The sequence below is a fragment of the Tachypleus tridentatus genome, chromosome 6, assembly GCF_004210375.1.
Source record: "Tachypleus tridentatus isolate NWPU-2018 chromosome 6, ASM421037v1, whole genome shotgun sequence".
NCBI classification, from domain to species: domain Eukaryota; kingdom Metazoa; phylum Arthropoda; class Merostomata; order Xiphosura; family Limulidae; genus Tachypleus; species Tachypleus tridentatus.
This window is the reverse complement of record NC_134830.1, coordinates 79,436,799-79,460,430: the sequence shown is the minus strand read 5'-3', so window position 1 is coordinate 79,460,430 and position 23,632 is coordinate 79,436,799. Positions and strand designations below refer to the sequence as shown.

General features: G+C 30.5%; 2 protein-coding genes across 3 annotated transcripts in view; one reads left to right on the top strand and one right to left on the bottom strand.

Moving 5' to 3' along the window:
• Positions 1 to 3,744, top strand: part of LOC143252881 (rho GTPase-activating protein 18-like) — a 165,385-nt gene extending 161,641 nt beyond the window's left edge. Inside the window, exon 18 of the mRNA XM_076505689.1 lies at positions 1,549 to 3,744. The gene's annotated coding sequence lies outside the window, so the exon portion shown is untranslated. The remainder of the gene's footprint in view (positions 1 to 1,548) is intronic.
• A 12,980-nt stretch (positions 3,745 to 16,724) lies between these two features.
• The window catches only part of LOC143252880 (elongin-A-like), a 71,542-nt gene continuing 64,634 nt past the window's right edge, over positions 16,725 to 23,632 (bottom strand). For both annotated transcript variants that reach the window (XM_076505687.1, XM_076505688.1), the window contains 2 exons: positions 23,136 to 23,222; positions 16,725 to 22,401 (listed from right to left, as the gene is read on the bottom strand). In XM_076505687.1, coding sequence (XP_076361802.1) covers positions 22,340 to 22,401; positions 23,136 to 23,222 — 149 coding nt within the window. In that variant the 3' untranslated portion in view covers positions 16,725 to 22,339. The remainder of the gene's footprint in view (positions 22,402 to 23,135; positions 23,223 to 23,632) is intronic.

Genomic DNA, 23,632 nt, shown 5'->3' with positions numbered 1-23,632 from the left:
TTGTTTATTATGACATGATTATTTAAACTTCTTATATTTACAAGAAACAACATTTTCAAAATGTCTAATTGAATCAAATTATCTAATTCGTATCATTTATTTTCAAAATTATTAGAATGTTTAAGACTTTCACAAAGTATGTAGGGTGATTTTAATTTTTCAACATTCTATGCACTGACATTTCAAGATTTTCAATATAAATATTTCACACTTACATAAAACGTTTTTAGTGAAACTACAATAAGTTATTGAATAAATTTCACAGTAAGGTAAAATTGATTTTATACTTTTAAAAGCTAACACTTGTAGCTATCAGACTTTGATTGTACATAGTCATTATCACCATTTTATAGTTACTGCATATTGCAAGAAAATTTGTTGAATCAGTTTCACTATATTGTGTATAAATAAGACCAGACTGCTAGAAAAGGGTTGAACTTGAAACTTACTTCCATCCAACTTTGTTTTATTAAAAATTAAAAAAAAAAAACTTTTTTCAGTAATGTGTTTCACTTGTCACTGGTTAAGACTTCATTACACAGAATACACAGAGACCATGATTCTTCATCTACTAAAACACAAATTTAATATCCATATATCAAATGAATACCATTACTTTGAGTTTTATACGTTGTTGACATTTTACTGTATTTTACAAATTGTGTCTTATTTAGCACCCCCTCTTGCCATGAAAAATAAAATGATTTATGCCACAAAATATTGGTGGGAACTACACATTTGTTGTAAAATAAATTGTTAACCATTATAATGATAGAGTATATGCCACTTTTCTTTCTTTTTTTGTGTGTGTGTTCTGGTAGGTGGAATGTCTTTCTTTGCGATCTTGTTGGTTGACCAACAAAACGAGTTTCGAAAGCTTTACCTATAAACAATAAATGTATTGAGCTGACTGATAAATGGCTTTCCTTGTTACATTGAATAATAGTTGAAAGTTTCCTTCTACTTATTGTAATGGCTTTCCTTGTTACATTGAATAATAGTTGAAAGTTTCCTACTTATTGTGTCCTTTGATTCTGCATCCTTTAACTCCATGACAACTGAGAATAGTTAATGTGGTCTGACTGTAATATAGTAATACGTTCAAAAACCTCATATTTTTTGCAGTATATTGAACATATCTTTTAGTTATGCATTTTTGTTATTTTATGGGACAAATTAAAATATACAAAGGCATTTTTATGAATTTTCAATAAAGCATAACATATGCTTGCAAACATTTATTTTACAGCAAATTACAGTACATATAAAAATATTGTTCTATACATTTTTATACTTTCAGTACTTCTTAATGGAAATACATGAAGTTCCTTCTCTTCATGTATTTTGTATGAAAGTTGAATATAATAAGTTTTCTGAACAACATAATTAAGGACTCAACTCAGACAAATGTCAGGAAGACCATATAAACCATTTCATTCTTTCTAACTATATAATGAGAACTTAGTCATGACAAAAAACTTAAATCATTAAATTAAAGTATCATATTACATTCCATATTAGCCAACTAAATATATTCTGTTTATACAGGTGAACGGCGATTGGAGGATGAAGCTAACGCATTAGCTGTTCATTTAGCAAACCCTACTGCTGTATGGGAGCTACGGTGTTGTCACTGGTAATTTGAACATTTTAAAATCGTTCAGTTTGAATCATAAATAAACCCCAATAAAGCATTATAGAAGTCTTTTCTTTGTATCATGTATTTCGAGGCAACATAGTGTTTTGGATATTGGAAAACTGACTTTTGCATTTTATGCAGGAAGATAATAATAGATAGCGTTCAAAAAAGACATATAACAACAACCAAAGATGAAGAATTTTGAATTATCTAAACATATAATGGACGTTCTAATGCACTTGTTGTTTGGTGTGTTATAATTTTGTTATACATTTATCTTAAACATTTGTTTGAAAAACAAAAGCATCCTTTAGAAATTGATTTTAATAAGCCATATGAAAATGTAGTTATTGTTGTTTTATGTAATTTATTGGTGAATAGTGCTAGAAAGCTGTAAGCCTTTTCAACGAGTTTTAAATTGTAGTTAATCAGGATTCTCAAATAATGCTGGCCTATGCAAGCATGATTCTTCAAGCAGTAGGGTAATACTAAAACGTAGGCCGAAATAATGTTGTTCCCTCAAATATACTTTCATTAAATTAATGCTTAAATTCGGTGCCTTACTGTTATTTTAACATATTAAGCATCACATTTTTGTACTGTTACAAAATATTAATAAGTGTAAATTTGAACTTTCCAATGTGAGGTCATTAGTAGTCAGCTTGCTAGTGGTTAACGCTGGTCCTGATATTGAAATATCATAAAAACTAATTATATCTTCTCACTTAAGTAAATTACTTTGCATAAACCGAAAATGAAGTAAAAGTTGCTGTATGATTGGTGAAACAGGACATGGAGTAAAATATAACTTTGATAAATATACTTCTTATTCTGTTACATAACGATAATATATATTTAATGTTCTTTGAAAGTAGACATAGAACATTTTTTTGGTTTTCTATTTCTGTAATAATAGTGTTTCATTTTTTTCAACACGTGAGTTGTGAATAATTGGATAATTAAGTTAGGTAATTTTTATTACATAAAATAAAGAAGTATCCAATTTCATTAATAAACAGGAAATTTAGTCACCAGCGTCTTAGTTTCAAACTGCTTGTGGTCTTGTAAAGCAACTAGAAATGTATAAGATAGAAATTATTATATTTATGAGGTAGTGTAAGGGTGGATTATGGTAAATTAGTTATTTAATTTTTAGTTGTTTATGAGGTAAATAAGGTTGTTTATAAGGTTTATAAGGTAAAGATAATGCTACCTGAAAGAGGAGAAAAAACTAATGAATTAAGTATATCTAATAAGAATATATTTAATATTTAATGAACGACATCTATTAGTGTATAGATTAAAAATATCACTAAATTGTGAAACTGTAATTTTCTCAAAGTACCATAATAGAAATATTACCGTATAAACAAAGCATAACTTATTACCTTTTAGTTTTTTTAACTTAGTGCAAAACTATTCGAGGGATATCTGCGCTAGCTGTCTTTAATTTAGTAGTGTAAAACTAGAGGGAAGACAGCTAGTCATCACCACCCACCACAAACTCTTGAGCTACTCTTTTACCAATGAATAATGGGATTGATCGGAGATTTAAACCTGCGACCCTCAGATTACGAGTCTGACGCCTTAACCCACCTGGCCATGACAGGCCCATTACCTTAAAACCAAATTGTTAAGTAAATTGTTTATTTCAAAAGATATTTAACAGCATTCTGTTAGAAATGGTATTACAAAGCGTGATTTAATTGATGTTTGTTTTCATAATAAGTCACGTGAGTATTACGTTATCATCATAGAAGTAGCAACATTATGGTTTTGCTTGCAAAATTTTGTAGTGTAATTCTAAAGGTATTTGCACATTCATTGGGATTGCAACAAAAATGATAACTTCCCCACTTGAAAACACTACGCATATTGACATATTGTATCCGCGAAAGCGGTGTTTTCACACAGTATAATGAAGTATTCGATTAAAAATAATGCTTATCGATTGATAGTACAAACTTGAAAAACATTTTATTCAAGCCTTTGGTTCGTTTGTATTTAATTTACCAAAAGGGTGTATATCGTCTTCGTTGATTTATTGAATAGTTTCACAAATTGTGATTTTGTTTATTGCTAATAAAGTTCTTTAAAAGAAAAAATCGTTGAAAGAGTCATTGATTTATGGATATCGCTTTTTATCTCTCCACAGTTAGGAGCAACAATTAACCTAAAATGTCACATCGGCAAAAATTTTATATCGAATAAATAATTACGTTAATATCAAACTGATAACTTGTAATATTGAATAGAATTAATGTTACATTAATCTTGTATATGGTAATTCGCATTATGATGACAGTGTGGATAAGTATGGTATAAATCAACGATCAAATATCTTAAGCTGTAATTTTATGTAGATCACCGCTTAAGCAGAACGATCTGTGTGTGGCTCGATATAGATGGTTTAATTGAAACATTGGCTATTTCGTTCCGTTTCCTGTAGAACAGTTTTAATCATTTCCTTGTAATATACTTCCAAGAACTTCTGATGTTTTCTCTAACTTACGCCGTATAAGCTATCGCATATTGATTGGACAATGCCTCTGGGTTTCACAAAGAAAAACGCCCCTTATCATTAGTAATTGTGCGCTAGGCAAAATAACAGCTGATGAAAGTAATTAATATTTTTGACACATCTAACTGAATGGAATGAAGGAAAGAATCGTCAGGAAATATTTAAGATATTCTGATAAGGATGGATTAATTAAGGTGTTAGTCAAAAACAGTTAAGAATTAACCTTTTGGAATCTTTAAATATAAGGAATACCATGGCATATTATAAACAAGTTAACAGGTAAGGCGTAATTCAAAGCAGAAACATAAATGAACAAATTACAGCTTGAAGAGAAGTAGTGTCGCTCAAGGATTTCAGCTTCAGTTTTGTAATTATTATCATGAATTATTAATTGCCTTTCGCCGACTAACTGGCGCAAAATATTCAATAGTTATAGAAACGCTTACACTCCGTTAAATAATGCCGAACTATGTTTGATGATTTTCAATTTTTCCAGAAATATGTTTTGTTTCTATACCAATCTACTGGAATGGAATAACTGTTTTATTCTTGAAATAGACTTGAATATGCGTCGAATTTTTTTCAGTGGACAAATTGTACACAAGTTTAAAAAACCTCTTTCTTATATATAGTAGTTGCTGTCATAAATACGAACTCCACAGTGGTAGTCTCCAGACTTATACCTCTAGAAACCGGATGGGCAGAACACATATAGCTGTTGGTGTGTCTCTGTGCTTAAAAACAAACAAACCGAAATATGGCAATAATTTTGCATTTGTACTACTCCAAAGATATTAGTATTAAACTTACTCTATGCCAAAATTCTACATCCTTAAGAAGTTTTAAGAATTAAAAGAGTGTATAATAGTTGTATTCCAACCATACTATGAGAAATATATATTGTTGTTGGAGCACTATCACAATACACTCTTCTAATTCTTGTAAATTTCTGAAGGAATAATTATTGTTTCGTAGGCAGATTTTCCAGACGACTCCCCCCCATCAATATTTGTATAAGAATAATACAACTGCTTATGTTTTTTACTTCAGTTCTTCATTGTTCATGACAATTATGATATGTGCACCTCTCAGACACCGGAAAGATATAAAGAAAAAAATATTGACTCAGAGCAGACATTTCTTTCGACTCTCAAAGACTGTTTAAGAAACTGAGTTAAATTGAAATATATATAGAAGTTAAATAGTCCCCCACTAATATCAGGGATTTGATTCCCCTCGATGAAAACAGCAATAGCCCGATGTGGCTTTGTTTTAAGAAAAACAAACACACCAAAGTTAAATAAATGTCAATATGTATCAAACTTATGATATTTGGTGAAAAGATACCGTTTTATTTCTTAATAAAAATATATTTTAATATACAAACAATAATACAATTTATAATGACGGTTATTATAAATGATGATTTATATATAAAGATTTACAAACTAACAATATTATGTCCTCTATCTTGTGTGGAACTGGAGATCTTATCGAAAGTTCACAGTGAGCGAATTAATTTCGAGTTGATATAGATACAATTCACTTAAGTGACAGCTAGCTTGATCACACGCTGAGTTTTTCCATCAATAAAGTTATGTAACGTTCTCGTAAAAACATTAATGTCCGATGCGGATCGGCTGAAGTTAAATAATTTGCAATGTTCGAAATTCATAAACGTTCCTTGTCAAATATCTAAAGTTCCTGATTAATAAGCGTTAATCACAATTATAGCTTCTACGGTTTATAGTATGCCAACTGCAACAAATCAATAATTTTAATTCTTTCTTGACGCGTCGCATTGGTTATATTTATAGGCCTGAGAGGAGAGTTTTTAGAAATGCTTCAATGTGCAACAATATAGATTATAGACTATACCCTAATGTTTACAAACATCACATATAGCAGTGGTGCACAAAGTCCGGCTGGCCACGAGTCGTCGAGTGGCCCGCGATGTCCAACGGGAAAGTCAAACATAGAGAGTTCGCGCCTGCTTGAAGATTAAGCGCTATAGAAGAATATGCATTAGATCAGATACTGGATGGTTCCATATTTGTGTCGAGCAATAAAGAAAATTTAATAACCAAATCTCGTTAATGCATAGACATTTAATCATTGGCGCAATGACGTAATATTTCCGTAATTACGAAATCTCACGTGTTTCAATTGCTCTTCGAGATTTACTTACGAGCCCTATTTTGATATTATTTCGTAACAAAAATGGCAGCTAATCATAAAAGAAACGTTGACGACGAAAACCGGCAGTTTCATGATGATTAGACTGTGCACTAGTGTTTTGTTCAACAACAGAAGAACGTGATTTGCCTGCTGTGTCATTCAGCAGTAGCAGTGGCGAAGGTATCCAATATAAAGCGTCATTATGAGTCGAAGCATAAAGATTTCCACAACGTTGTCGGTGATAAACGAACAGCTCGAATTGAATCTCTGCGGCTGTCGCAGAATCACCAGCAGAACGTTTTCTCAAAGCAGTCAGCAGATTTAGGTGCAGCAATGTGAGGTCAGTTATGATATTTCGTTGATGATAGCGAAATCTGGCCAACCGTTCACTGATGGTGATTTTTTCAAGCAATATATGATTACTGCATCGGAAAAGTTGTGTCCGGAAGCAGTTCGCAAGATACAGACGGTGGCTTTGAATCGTATGACAGTTTAATGAAGAAGTTCACACCTCTCAGCAGACGTGACAAGGCAGCTTACAAATAAAGCAGCCAACTTTGTCTACTTCTCTTTGGCAGCCGACGAGTCGACTGACATCAGTTCAACAGCACAGCTACTAATTTTTGTTCGTGGTGTGTTGTCATCGTTTGATATCACAGAGGAACTAATCGGCATGGGTTCCATGAAGGGTCAGACAACTGGGTCTACTCTATTCGAGGAGACAGTACGACTGTGTAGTAGTGTTTCATTGTATTCATGAAACTGGTAAGTGTGACAACTGATGGAACACCAGCCATGACCGGAGAAAGTAGCGGGCTGGTAGCACTGTTGATGAAGCATCAAGGAAAGCAGAACAGACAGTTGGTAAAGTTGCAACAGAACCTGTGCAGTAAAGAACTTGGTTTTCAGGCATTGATGGAATTAGTGACGAAAACCATTAATTTCATCAAATCACGAGGGCTCAATCATCGTCAGTTTCGAAGTCTTCTTGAAGAAATTGATTCAGACTATGGTGACCTTGTGTATCACTGTGAAGTACGCTGGCTGAGTCGAGGGAAGATGCTCAGAAGATTCTGGGAGTTGATTGAAGAGGTGATAGAATTTCTCAGAAGCAAGAACAAAAACACAGAAGTTATTTCCATGACTGATCCAGCATGGCAAGCTGATTTGACCTTTCTGGTCGACATGACACAACACTTGAATGATATGAATTTGAAGTTGCAAGGCAAAAATCAGCTTGTCTGTCAGCTTGCAAATCACGTCTCAGCTTTCAGGACAAAGTTGCAGTTGTTCCGGCAGCAAGCAGCATCAGGCAAATTCGTGCACTTTCCCACTTTTCAGTCACAGCTACAGAAGAATCAGGACATTGACACACAAGTTTATGTTGGGAAGCTAGATACCTCGATTCAATCCTTCAACTCACGGTTTCATGACTTTGACCAATGCAGATTGTTGATGAAACTTTTCGCTGATCCGTTCAGTGTGTCAGTGGATGACTTGTTAGCAGAATATCAGCTTGAACTTACTGATCTTCAGGCATCTGATGAACTGCGCGCTATTTATCGAGAAAACAGTTTGCTTGACTTCTACAAAACGTTGCCTGATACATTTGCTAATCTGAAAGAGAACGCATTTGTCCACTCCAGCATGTTTGACAGCACATACTGCTGCGACCAGGCTTTCTCGCACATGAAACTGGACAAAAACACTCGCAATCAGCTGACTGATGATCATCTGGAAGCAGTCTTGCGTCTTTCAACGTCAAACATCAAGCAGGACATTTCTAAGCTCGTAGATGACATGCAGCACCATCCATCGCACTGACGTTGTGACAGTTGACGTATCATAACATTTCTTAGAATAATGTGTAAACTCCTTGATGTAATCGTTATTTGTGTGTTCTTAAATTTTGTCCATCTTGTGTGAAACAATTGTGGGACGAATTTAATCTTCACTTTTTTGTGGCCCCTAACGTTTACGAGAAGTCTGTTTGTGTCCCCTGATTAAAAAAGTTTGTGCACCACTGACATATAGTATTGATTCTTACACTTGAGAATTTTTTACAATTTTAATGAATAGGTGGAAATTTCACAATACAGATTTAACGGTAAAAGTTACGTACATTTCTAAATATAAATTTAAGATAAAGAAACATCGGTATTTAAATAAATATATGAGAGTAAATTTGTCACAGTATCTATAAAATATGACACATTAACTTGCTGGTTATATTAAAAATTAGGCAAATGCTGTAATATTATTCACACACTTAAATTAATTTGGGTTACTATATGATGAGTTTACGATGATTCAAAGTCTCTTAAATATTACACTAAAGTCCTGTTCTCACTAAACTGTACGTTCAAGCATGCTATTCTTCACATACCTTAAAACTTCACCAACATGACATAATTTACGTAATTTAAATGTATGATCACATACCTTTCTTTAAGAGGTTTAAGTTCATTAAGTTTGTTTGTTTTTTGAATTTCACGCAAAGCTACTCGAGGGCTATCTGCGCTAGCCATCCCTAATTTAGCAGTGTAAGATTAGAGGGAAGGCAGCTTGTTATCACCACCCACCGCCAACTCTTAAGCTACTCTTTTACCAACGAATAGTGGGATTGACCGTAACTTTATAACGCCCCCAAGACTGAAAGGGCGAGCATGTTTAGTGCGAGGAAGATTCGAGACATTCTTTTATTCATCGTTTATCGTAGGATTTCAAAAACATATTCTGTAATCTATCAAGCTGATCATAAAATGTGATTCCTTAGCTGTAACCAATAACAACCAAAAAATAGGTAGTCGAAAGTCCTTTTATTGTATGAAGGTGGAAAACACAAGTCAATAGCCTCTTACAATTGAATGTTAGTGTCAATATTTGAAACTACTGACCTTACAAGAACGACCGACTTATAAATTTTAGGCAAACCACATATTATTCGATCATGAATTTATTCGTCTGTTTACCATACACTCTCGATTTTTAAAAACACAGTATAAATGTATATATTTGCCACATTTTTGTAGTTTTTTTTGTTCCTTTTAAATGTATTGAATCTTCATTTATGAATTTTATTGCTATCATTTAATAATGGTTAACTTTAGTAAGTTGATATTTATTTTAAATTACTATCTTATTTTTTTTATCTGATTTTATTATGATTGCATAATTACGTTTCAAGTTAAGTGAGGCCTTGAGATTTTAAACAAAATTTCTTACTTGGATTATGTTATACTTGTAAAAAGTATAAAATATATACAAGACAGCTGATATGAGTTTTTACATTGTCAAAATTCTCATCGGTACATAAAAAAAGAGCAATCTTTAAAATGTCTACAACATTTAAAAAGAAGATAAATAGATATCAAAATCGAAAGTTTTAAGAATAAGTAAAAACAATCCATGTGCTATAAACTTTATAATTTAAAAATTAAAATTAGCAATTAATTCATGAAGTTCGTTTATATTATCTTGTTTCATGCTGTATGGATGGAAGCTGGTTTAGTATGTATAGGTGATTAATTTTATATTATATTTCTTCTCTATTACATTTTTTAAATAAAACAATAATAACTTTGAAGTGGTGTTTTCTAGAGCTAATAAGAAATATTTTAATCCCAAACTTGAATTAGATAATTTACAACTACTTTCATCTTTCACAACTATATGATCCTGACTTACAATATGATATTTTAATGTTCAAAAATACAATATACTATGTAAAAATCTTAAATTTTCAAAAATTCTTACGTGTACAGAAATACACATTTTATACGTTTCTGAATCCCAGTAGAGTTTGTTTTCCATATTTGTGCGTTTTTCTTATAGCAAGGCCACTTCGGGCTATCTGCTGTGTCCACCGAGAGGAAAAGAGCCTCTGATTTTAGCGTTGTAAATAAGAAGACTTACCGCTGTCCCAGAGGGGGCTGTTTATATTTACTAATTACAATCTGAATAAATTATTAGAAAATAACAAAACTGAAGGTGGTCAAATGTTACATTACTAAAGCTTGTTTATTGTTAACCATAAAGATGCATAAGGTCTCAAAATTACCGCTCAGATACTTGATATTTGCTAAAACCCTTTGGAAATTGTATGAGAATAACGTATTTATGAAAAGTTGTAATTGCATTAAGCGTATTAAATGAGGGAAACGAATTTAAAAGTGGTTAACATTTTCATAAGAAACATAGTAAATACGTCAGAAACTAAATGATTTTTGTTATGCCATAATAGTTTCCGAAATTGTCTTGTACCCAAAGTATGCCGTCGCCTAGGGTTACATAATCACTACATAATGTTCAAATTATGCCAACACCCGAGGCTTACATATCTGTTACATAATACAGTAATACACAAAGGATGCCGACGCCTGAGGATTACATAAGTGTTGTGTTATGGGCATTAAAGAGGATGACACCCAAAAAGTGGTAAGAGGACTCAGCTGTCTTAGGGACGGTAAATTTCTATAGTCATATGGTCTTAGCAGGCATATTGGTGTGTTTTACAAAGTCTATAGTGTATCTATAAGTGTACAGTGTTCCTATACTTTTATAAGATCGTGCACAGATTTCATCTCGTCTCAACTTATAGTTTCCATTGATATATTTAACTGTACTACATGTGTTTTACAAAAACATGACAATAGAACAGGTTGGTTCTTCAATTGCTGTTATTAACATCTGTATAACTAATGAACAAAGGCCAGTAGAAGAGTTTAATAGAGTAGAATGTATACAGTAATTGTATGCTAACTGAAATATACAAGATTTGTATGCAAATTAATTTAATTTTGACAGTTCAGTATATTGTAATTCATAAATGTTTTAGTTTGTGTTATTCTGTAACATGCTGCTCTATTATGGAACGAAAGAGCGTCTTTTGGTAAAAAAGACATAAATTATGACAAATGTATTTGAAAAGTCAGGTATGCAGTCGTGAGTGGTTCCATAAAGTTTCTAATCTTATCAGTATTATTTATTTAACCTTAATGACTTTTGCATTATACATTATATTTCCACCCGTCAATATTATTACTGAAAGGAAAATAGCAGATAAAATTTACGTGGAGTTAGTGCAGTGCAAGTTTTGCACGTATAGATAAACTGATATTTTCTATCTATATTCTCAGGAACTTAGCTAAACGTATTGAAGCAACTGGAAAGCCTGAAACTTTCTGGAGTAACCTCCGAAAGTTACTCTAGAACAGCCCGGATGTTGGAGACAATGACACTTTTGGTCCATAAACATACGTTTTATATGGTTTGGCAGCATAATCCATTCAAACCCATGGGAGTAAACTTAGAAATTATTGATCCAACAATTTTATAGTGGACTCATCTTTCGTTAGTGATTGGTGTCCCGTGACTAAGGGCTTGACGTTAAATAACGTTAAAGGTTACCTGTACATACAGTTTCTCATCCTCTATAGTCTGTCTTGAATAAACATATTATTCCAACTGAGTTGTATCTCATTACATTTCACATCCATGAACAGAATTGTTTAAACTTACATATCTGTCTACTTATAGTTACGTTACGCGAGAATCCTCTCCATTATCACTGATATGCAGACAATGTTAGTTGTTCTTGACAGGTGTGTTCAACGTTCGTATTTCGTTAGCATTTTACAACTATTATTTTGCAACATGTCCCAAGTCCATAGTTTAGCTCAGTCAAAGAATGTTTTTATTGTAAAATAGCAGTTCAGCTCATGAGAAATAAAGCTGAAACGTTGTTTATTATTTTGCAACACAGCCATAAGCTCAAAGACTGTAGTTAGTCCATGAGAAAATAGAGTGCTTCAATTCCTAATTATCAAAGGGTATCCAATTGTAAGTGGTCCCTCGAATAAATTTGAAGACAACAACCCTAATTTTAAGATGGATGATACTGGCATTTCTTTATGTACATAAACAAATACACTCTGAAGAAAACAGACTACGAGTAGATCTTGATAAGTTGTATTTGTAAACAGTAGTAATTTTTAACTACAAATATCTGAGTTCTAATTAGAAAGCCCCCTAGTGACAGAGCGATATGACTGCGGATTTACAACGTTAAAAACCGGGATTTGTTACCTGTGGTGGGCAGAGCACAGATAGCCCTTTGTGTATTTTTGCTCTTAGTTAAAAAACAGCGAAAGAACATTTAAATCGCAAACAGAAATTAGTAACTTAAAAACAGAAAATAAATTCCTTATTTACCCGCAAATATTGAAAAGTTCCTAAATGTATATTTAGCATACTGTATTGTGATTTTATTGTAGAAGCAACAAAACTGAAAGGTTTTCTTAAGAAATTTTTCGTTTTGTGATTTTAAAAGCTTCAAAAGTAGAATTTATGCACGTATTTGTGATAAATCTTGGATAAAGTCATCTTTTTGTAACGTGAAGTTTTTCAATAAATGCTTCAATATGTGTGATACTTAACCAGTCTGTGACTTTACTTGCATATAATAATGATAGTTTATTAGGCTATGGAGAAACATCGGTTTTAAGTGCCAGGGAGGTGTAATGCAAGATTAAGAACTAATGTTCAGAGGCTACTTAAATTAGTTATGGATTTCAAGTGTGTGATGTATCTGTAGAATTTATAAATTAGGAACTTTTTATGATCATATTAATTATGTCCCTTACGTTTCGTTTACAGTGTTTTACTTAATTTGGCTAATAACATGCTAGAACATTAGGCTGTTGTTTTGTTGCTTATAAACGAAAATGTTATCAAAAATAGTATATATTGGTATACCTAATTTTTGAGATTTTGTTAATAAATGTTTCAGTGTATGTGACACTTGATAAATCTGTGATTTTACTTACATATATTAATGATAGTATATTGACCCATAATGAAATATAAGTGGAGACTTTCATTAGTTGTTCAAACATATGTAACAGAAACTGATTTTCATAGGAAGTAATTTTTATCATAAAAAACAAAACAAAGCTAGACGTGTGAGTTATATATCAACGTTCTTCAATTTGAACACTGATTTGTAATTGACGATTTATAAACCCTTTATTGAAAAGATAATATATATTACTGAAACACTGTTTCAAAGCCTATGTGAGGAAATTATCTGTCTTAAAATATAAAATAGTTGATAAACTAGTTTTCTAAATCTACAAACTGAAATCTCACGTTTAGTTAGTTTGTTTGTTTTTGAATTTCGCACAAAGCTACACGAGGGCTAGCCGTTCCTAATTTTGCAGTGTAAGACTAGAGGGAAGGCAGTTAGTCATCATTACCCACCGCCAACTCCTTTATCAACGAATAGTGGGACTGACCGTCACATTATAAAAGGGCATGTTTGGTGTGACGGGGATTCAAACCCACGACCTACATGTTACGAGTCGAGTACCTTAACCACATGGCCACGCCGGGCCAGAAGCTACGAAAACTGGCACAAACATTTCCCTTACTAACAGTAAAATTTTATTTCGATATTAAATCACTCAAGTGCCAAACTTTTCATTTTGCTTTTAAATAATGATGTTTATTACATTAAATAAAAACTGTAAGTGAAACTTTTTCCTGAAAGTATTCACATTACTTTCATTGTAATATGGTCCTTGGATTTAGAACGCAATAACACATCGCCTACACTCAAACAAACAAGCACTGCATAATCTCAATAATAAACTAATATCTCGATCTCATGAGCGTACTGTAATATCAAAACATCTTCAAAACAAAGACATAACTATTAAACCAATACTGTTAAACTCATCTTTATCTTCAGTTTTTATTCTATTCTGCTGGTCTTCGAGGTTTCAAAATTTGTCATTGTCAGAGAACAGTCCATTGTGTAGCTTTGTGCTTTACAATAACCAATCAACTTTCTTTTACTTACCATCAATTTTTTTTTGTTTCTAATAACATATTTTTAATAATTCAACTACGAATGTTTTGAAAATAATATTCATTTCTTTTTCCATGTAGGAATCTCCCAGCGACATGTCTGTGGAATCAGACTGCTAAAATAGGGTTTCGATACCAGTGGTAAGCAGAGCATAAATAGGTTATTGGGGAGATTTACGTTTAATTCCAAACAATCAATCTTTCCCGTAGGGTCTTTTTACAAATCGGGAAGATACTCTTTATTTTGATCCAATTATTATTTCATTTACGACAAGGAACAATTATCATTATAACGTTTATGTTCAAGAACGATTGATAAGACTCTCACATCATAACTGGTTTTGAGAAATATATAGCCAGTGGTTGTCAACGTTTTAAGCATAACAAAATGTGGCCCGATTTCAACTAAAATGGTTCACTTATCTGAAAGTACATATGACGTTTTGTGAGAAATCTGTAAGTGGTGGAGAAAAATGTACATCATTTTAGGATCCAGCATACAGGAATTACTGTAGAACATGTAAAAAATTTAAGACAATAAAAACCATAGCAGGCCTGTATAATTTGTGATTTTGTCATCCATGTCATAGAAGTATCACTGAATTACACGAAATTAACGATTTTCTTAAGTCAGAAACAAAAATATAAAATAAATTGACTTTTCCCGTTTTCCCTGACCCATGGCCTGCTAAATTCTGTAACTTGAGTAAGTGACACAGCTATACTTGTGAAGGGTAGTTCTGTAGCTAAAAGCAGTAATGGTGACAGGTGTAGACTAGATGGGTTCTCGTTATCCTGTTTCTATACATCTCACTTGGTGGTATTTCAGGTTGTAATCATCGTAAAGATGCAAATGTTTATCGTCCTTGTCCTTGCATTTACAAATTCATTATCCTAGATTATTATTTCATTATAATCTATCCGTATTTCACAATTTTTTTTGTATTGGTTAGATTCTGTCATTACAATATTTTTGCACTTTGTATAAATCTTTTTTAATACCATTATTGTGTTGTTTTGACCCCTTTTCATACTTTTCAACAGCATATTTTAATTTTTTTTGCTCTGAATTATCTTTAAACCTTACTTCTTGTTCTTTTAATTCAGAGTTTCATTCCAGTTTATCTCTTGCTCATTTCTTATATTTAATACCCTAAATTTTTTTTCTTCATGTCGGTCTTTTGCTTTCTTGTTTCTTTCTGTTTCACCATCTTTTAATACTTTGACTCTTTCTTTTTTTCTTTACTGTTTCATCATTTCCAACAATTCTTTTATCTCACAACACCAGTATTGCAACATTCTGTTTTGTTGGTGTTCGTTTTCATTAGGCCTGCCATGGCAAGGTAGTTAAGGCACAAGACTCGTGATGTGAGGGTCTCAAGTTCGAAACCCCATCACACTAAACATGCTCGACCTTTCAGCCATGGGGGCATTATAATGTAACAGTCAATTCCACTATTCGTTGGTAAAAGAGTAGCCCAAGAGTTGGCAGTGGGTGATGATGACTAGTTGCCTACCCTCTAGTCTTACACTGCTAAACTAGGGATGGCTAGTGGAAATGACCCACAAGAAGCTTTGTGAGAAATTCAAAACAAACCATTTTTATTATTTATTAAAAATAAAGTCCTGTCCACTTAATGATAACTTACTTTTCAACCCATAACATTCAACTTTTACAGACTATGTTCAATAATAGGTCTAACTCGCACATAAAATTAAACAGTTCCTTACCTGAAAACTATTTATTCATTGAAATAGAAATTCCAAACTGTTAATATTTAGTGTTTCTTATTTTGTTATTTGTTAATATCTGAATTGTATAAAGATGTTCTTGTGATTATTATTGTTTGATATGAATATATACTTATTATTTGGGGAATTTATTTTTAAATAAAAAAACCTTAAATCTATATTTCCAGTTTTGTTTGTTTAGTTTCATTTCCTAATTTTTATTATTTTGCAATTTCTATTAATTTTTAAAAAAAGTGATTTCACACCACAATTGAACATTCTGCTAAAAACACCTGAATTTCATGTAATGTTATTGGGTTAATCTATGATAATAATTATATAAGTGAGACTTCTTAAGTAATTAATTAATGCATTATATTCACATTTTTTATGAGACTGCATTTTCCTAGTTAGACACATATATTATCTACATTATTTACAGGATTAAATTTTAATTTCAATCTATTTAGGAAGTTGTTTGGACTAGAAGTTATTGAAATTTCTCTTCAAATATTTTTCACCTCAAATGAACCTACTCGAGCTTTACCAGGTAGATCAATTGTGAACAAATTTGACTATAAAATGGTCTACTTTCAGTAGACCTATAGTATGTTCAGTCAGAAAAGGTGCGATCCTGTTCATGTGAATCTGAATTTATCTGTTTAAAAAAATACAACTGTAAGTTAAAAAAAAATGTTTAAATCTGAAACAATGTAACCTGAATTAATTCACCTTAATGCAAGCTAATATGAGTTGAGCTTGAAATGTCTCATTAAAAAGTCAGAATTTCATTATGCTTTTATTTTGTTTTCACATCACATTCAGTACACAATCTGTAGTTTGACAGAAAAAAAAGCACAACATCCATAAATTTTTCCCACCTTATGACATACTCTGTCATCTTAAAACAGATGTTTAAAAACAATCTCAACTTACCTACCACTATGTATAATAAATGTTTGGATTTATACAAGATGGTGTGTGTGTGTGTGTTTATACATACATATGCAAATATATTTACACACAAACACACATAACATGCATGGGTGTACTTATTTTTAATTGAAGATAACCATAATCTACCACCACACCAGTACATCTTGTAATAGCTCATAATTCTTAGTTGTCAGAATCAACAGAAGAAATTTCAACACAATTTACTTTAAGTGGGCATTGTAATGCATCTTAACAACTTATAATGCTATTTTAAACTTTGATATTATTCTCATCACATTCAATTGTTTTATATGCTTATATTTTTCACTGAAACTCAAATTCACGATATAATTATCATTTACTTTAAAATGCAATTCAAATAGCATGTTATTAGAAATAAAAGTATTTACATTTTTAAAAATAATTGTTAGACTGGAAAATAAATATATGTATTTTTTTATTATAAATTACTTTCATGTTTTAATTTATACTATCAGAGTTTATATCTTCATGAAATAAACCTACAATGGTGACTTTCCTTTAAATTCATTTTAGCATGAGCTGATATTATTTCAGATATCACCATCTATTCTTGTTTATATCTTACACTCTTCATAATGAGATATTAAAAGTTGGTAAAACAAAATTACACTGACAATCTCACACTTTATGCTTCTGATGGCTGTTTGTAGAATATCTAGAACACTAATATTTATATTACATAATGTTTTATCAAAAAACTTTTAAAATGCTGAACTCGTTCAGGTAATAATTACATTATCTAAAATAAACTTTACCTTCAATCTTGAAAATCTTCACCATAGACAAGAAAATTTGCAATAATTTCTTAACTCCAACTTCCCTTAATTAAAAGTAGTTACAAGAAAAATAGAAAAAAAATATTTGGTAGATAATTAATTTTATTTTTCACCATGAAAATAATGTAAATTAGGGAATTTGGTGATACCCTTCTAGTCATGACAGAGTTTAAAAAATTTTGGCTTTGTTTGTTTCAATGGTCATGTAAATACATACCAAGACTATGCTAAACATTCCTCATCTTAATTCACAAGCCCAAAGGGAAGGAAGCACCAACCACTAATTACTGGGCTACTCTAATCAAACAGTGTGGCATTTTTACAATATTAGATATGCACTCAAAAAGGTATGGTCTTCTCAACATTTTCAAATGAACATACTGAATCTTTACCAGCTAGATGCACACTGAAGAACTTTGTTTAATCTTTCTGAAAAGTTGTGATCCTGTTCAAATGGATCTGAATTGATCAGTTTTGAATTAACAAAATACAACTGTAATGAAGTGGGAAATGTTTAATATCACCGATTTAAAAGTTATATTTTTAAAACAGCCCATTCCCTAAAGACTAGCCATTCTGTTTACTACTTAATAATGTAATAGGTAAATAATATATATATCAAATAAAGGATTTAAGATGGTCTTTCATGTAGATCAATAAATTGTTCAACTGGTCGAAAACGACTTGATCCAGAGTATGCTCTTTCAATTCAAGGGACAAAATATATTTTTGCATTGGCCTTCTGTGCTGTATTCAATAATATCCCACATAACATCTTTATACTTTTATAATATAATGAGTTAAAAATGTATGTTTGGTTGATGATAAAGAAAATGTCTAGAAAAACTTTCAGAAAATACGAGAACATTAAAGAAGAGATATATTACAAAGAGTGCAAGTTAATTAAATCTGAAACTACCATTGTCAATATTTCTTAGAGACATAAAATATACATATTACACAAAACTTGAATAAATTCATCTTCTGCTTTATAACAAAGATGTACCACTTAACCTAAGCTAGTCAATAGTGATTTATGTACATCACTCCTAATTTCATATAAATATGATAATATTTAACTCTAAGTTATTGTTTTCTTTGTTGTAAACTATATTAATTGCTATACATACAAATTCACAATGCTGCATGGTATTATAGAAATTTAATAAAGCAGTCTTGATTATTATCTGAAAAACTCTTTTGAGCACAAATATTTTTTATCATATGTTATTTGGATATTCAAAAACTGACTAAACTAATACCTAAATTCATGCATTCATAATACTGAAGAAAAAAAGCTTGCCATGTACAGTTAAGTTTTAGAATTAGTTATACAACTTTTACAAAACAACTTCAGCTCTTAATACAATGCTAACAACAACAAAAAAAGTATCTTGCTTGTTAGTTTGTTATATCACTTCTGAATAAAGGACTAGTCCACAATTCATATACTTGACAAGAAAATAAACTTATGATACCAGTATAACAGAAAAAATGACAAATACATTTTTATTTACTTTCTAATCAATTCAATGTAAAATTTTACAACCATCACATAAATCTGAAACTTGGACCACAATGTCTACATATTTAACAAAAAATATTTATCTTCATAAAGTAAATTAACAAAACTATAAAGTTTATTTTTATCCACTTAGCATTTTTATGCTATGATCAATAGGTAGTGATTTTTCAAAATTATAAAATTTTTATTAAATTCTCTGTTGTGTGTGTGTGTGTGTGTGTGTGTGTGTACATAGACACACACACACCTGTGATATATTTTTATTCATATCAAAAATTCTTTAAAACACAGTTATGTATTAATCAGTACAATAACTTATCAAGACATCTGAAAACAAAACATTAAAACCAAAATAAAACAGAAAATCTTCATGCAAAGAAAAGAAAAAAAGCTTTCTTTGTTACTCACTGTTCAAGTTTTATTATTTGCTTGTATTTATCTCATATTAATTAATAAATATAAAACAAATTGTTTTATTTTCTAGTATAATGTTTTCAAAACATCATTTATACTTTCATTTTACCATTGTCTTTTCCATATCAATGCTATGAGCCAATAATTTAAATTTTAAAATTTTGTATTTATTCCATTACTATTAAAATTTTCAGATCCAAAGTGATGAAAAGTTAAAAATCAACTTGTATAATAAGTTAATATCATTGACATCAGTAAACTTTTTAAACTGCTGACACTTAATACAAAATTAGTTAAATATATGTTGTCAAACAGCATTTTAAACATTCATTAGTTAAAAATTGACTATTCTTTCAGTTAATTTAAAGTATTGAGACACAACAAAATTTATAATTATCAGATTTACTGTCCATTTTTTTACAGATTTATAAGCAAGTAGTGATGGTTAGAATATTAAAATAAAATTTATTAAATTTCAAACCTACATGAATACAATTTAAGTAAAAATCCAAGCAAAAGAGATAAGTAACTGACACTTCAATCAGGAACTTTCTTAAAAAGTGTCAAAAGTATCTCATAGTTACAATGCTAAGTGTAAATTCTAAGTGTATTTTAGAAATTTTGCAGCAGTGTTTCATAAAGTATTTCTAGCTGAAGTCTATGTTAATAAGGAACAAACATTAACTTTTGAAAACAGCAACACCAAAATATTTTTAACTTAATACACTTTGATACATGCCCAAACTACTTTTCACACTTATACTGCTTCAGATTAATTTCACCTATTTCATTACTACTAAAGTGTATAAATAAGTAAATAAAAAAAAATTAAAATATAAACTGAACAATTTTCATTCAGGTGGCATTAATAATAAATTAAAATGAAGATCAGCATATATGGTTTGTAATTAAATCATTTTTTCACTGAGGGAAAAAAACAGAACCATTCACAAAATAAGAACTCAAAGAATCAATATAATCCAGGTAGCTTTATAACAATTCCATAAGATCATACAAAAATATATTCATCTTTAGAAAATATATCAAGATTGATTCACCTTTCTGGCTTCTTTTAAACCATTAAGCCTTCCAAAAGGTATGTAAAAAATAAAAGAGCATATTGTATTTGAATAAAAAACATCTTTGACTTTATTTTAAACAGAAAAACGTTTACATTTTTTCTTATTATTATTATTACTGACAGTTCTTTTGATGTTGCTTTCAATTTATTCTTGAAGTCATTTGGTTGATAAATTGGTAAAAATTCATTGCTGTTATCAAATAAGTTGTTTTGATTGTCCTAATATGTTTAGATGCTATATACAGTGAACAATTAATTATCAATGAATAACTAAATATAATTAACATGCCACAGTAAGTTGAAAAACAACGATTTATAAGCATAATGAAGTGGTTTTATTTTTGAGGATCACATTACATGTATTGAAAACACTGCTCTGAAAAGACCTACTAATGTTCTAGTGAAATCTAGTATATATTCCAATTGTTTGTAATGTTCCTATCATATTAGTGTAATATGCTTCCACATACACATACACAAATAAAAGTGTCATTACGTTTTGCAAAGAAAATTGAAATAGAAAAATCAGACTTTTATCTGACTTTATCACTTTTTTTACATACACTAAACAACTGCCTAAAGCGTATAAAGGATAAGACATAAGAAAAGCTTTAAGGAAATGACAACAGGCAATATGTTTCTATTTGAAACTAAAAACTGTTTGTTTGTATTTTGCATGTCAAATATAAAGATAGAAATTTGTGAATGATGTAAAATAATTGTTTGTCCTACAAGTATGAAGCATAATCTAGATACAAGAAATTCAAAAACAAAATATTCCACCATGTACCACGCTATGTTAAAAAAAATATTTTAAGTTCTTAATCACTGGTGTCTGGGTTTTTGTTGTTTTTTTATATTTAAATTATACAAAAATACAAATTCAAGTAAAAATAAGATTTGGAGCAATATCTGTAGGAATTTGATATTTATATCTTGCAAACCAGATGTAGATAATGCCAATTAAAAATGCAACTCTAAAAACTGCAATCACAATAAAATAAGAAAATTAAACAACAGGCTACAGTTGTGTAATTATCAGTACAACAGTATGTAACAGAATAACAAAAGTTTAACACTTTCAAAGTTGCATTTCCAATCACAAAAAGAAATTAGTTCTCTTGATTGTAATGCTAATTTTAAAATAGTAAATTATATTTTTTCATCATATAACAGTATGACAAATACCTTAAGATAAACAGTACAACAAATACCTTACTATGAACAGTACCTTTCACATACTTAAATATATAATAGGTAAGAGTCTATTCACTTAAACATGCATTAAGTGCTATACACATTTAATTTTAATCTTATTTATATCACACACCCATATTCAATCTTTATGTAACCAATGTGATCATGGAGTTGTCAGCAATGTACATAACGGGCAACTATTTTCTTCTAAAAAAAAATGCAAGAAAAAATTTGTCAAAATATACACGTAAAAGTTATTTCATGCTTGATTCTACTTTCAAGTATCTGTGCAACGTCGTAACTGCCTGCATCTCTTTTCTAATTTCAGTTTCTTTGATTCTGACAACTCAATATCCACATGTACTGAAGCAACAGTAGACTACAGTGAACTTTTAACTCTGACAAGTTCCCAAACATATAGATTTCTTTATTATACCAAAATGTATTTAAAAATTCTTTGTGGCACTTGAAATTTCTTTTTATTCAAATTACCTGAAAATAAACATTTGTTTAAGTAGTTGAAAAACAACATAAATAACAGGTATCCCATGTACTAAAAAACCTATAAACAACTGAAATGGAACTTAAAAATAACACCATACAACAAAACTGTATTTCACAACTACTAATATGGTATTAATACACAACATTTAAATACACCTAACATAGTTTTATAACAAGGGTATAAGTAGAGCTGGAAAGTGGTAGACCACCCAAATGTTCAAAAAAGTCTAAAAGTTACTTTTTTGTTTTTTCCTTCCATAAAGACATAACAACATTCAAGTAAATTACTTATCTGAGTAAACACTATGTAGTGTTGACTATACCTTGGATTACATGGCAGGTTTTTCAATCCCATTTTACTTATAATTTTTAATACAAATTAAATTATATGAACATTCACAAAACAAACATGCATTACCCATGCCTTTTAACTTTATACATAATACTTTTCACTGATTACTATTCATTATGGACAAAAAGAAATCCCATAAATCACCAAAATTCATTAAGTACCAAATGTTACTCATGTCTAATCAACTTATGTGAAGTAAGACTTGCTATTAAAATCAATTTGAACCTCTATTTAATAAATACTATGGTCAAAGAATTAAGGCATCTGTAATTAATTTAAGAAAGACAACATTGGTTAGCTTATAAAAGCCTACCAACTTTGTGGCAGTATTCTAATACAATTTTAGGTTACACGTACAGACGTAACTCACCTTTTTTCTGTTCAGACATCACTTTTATCTCCTGATATTCTTCATGAGTTTCAAAGTTTTTTTGCATCAATGGTGCTGTTTTTGGTTCTGTAAGGAAGTAAGACAAAGATTTGTTGAATAAACATTTTTCAGTCACTGGGACTTCATTAAAGACTTCAAAGTACAAGTGTAAAATATACAGTTAATTATAATGACAAGCACAACTGGTAGGTATGCTGACAAAAAACATTTAATTTCATGAATACAACAGAACCAATTCTTATAGTAATTATTTTGGACTGAAAAGAAGCATTAAGAAACTAATGTTTAAGTCATGTATTTTATCTAAAACGTTCCAATACTTTACTCTGTTCAAATTTTACCAAAATAAACAAACCATAATTTTCATTACATTTTATTCACTGAATTCACACATTTCTATTGCAACTGTAATTTGTAGTCTTTAAACTGGGGCTAAACTTTGCAAAAGCAATAAAAATTCAGGTTTTCCTAATATT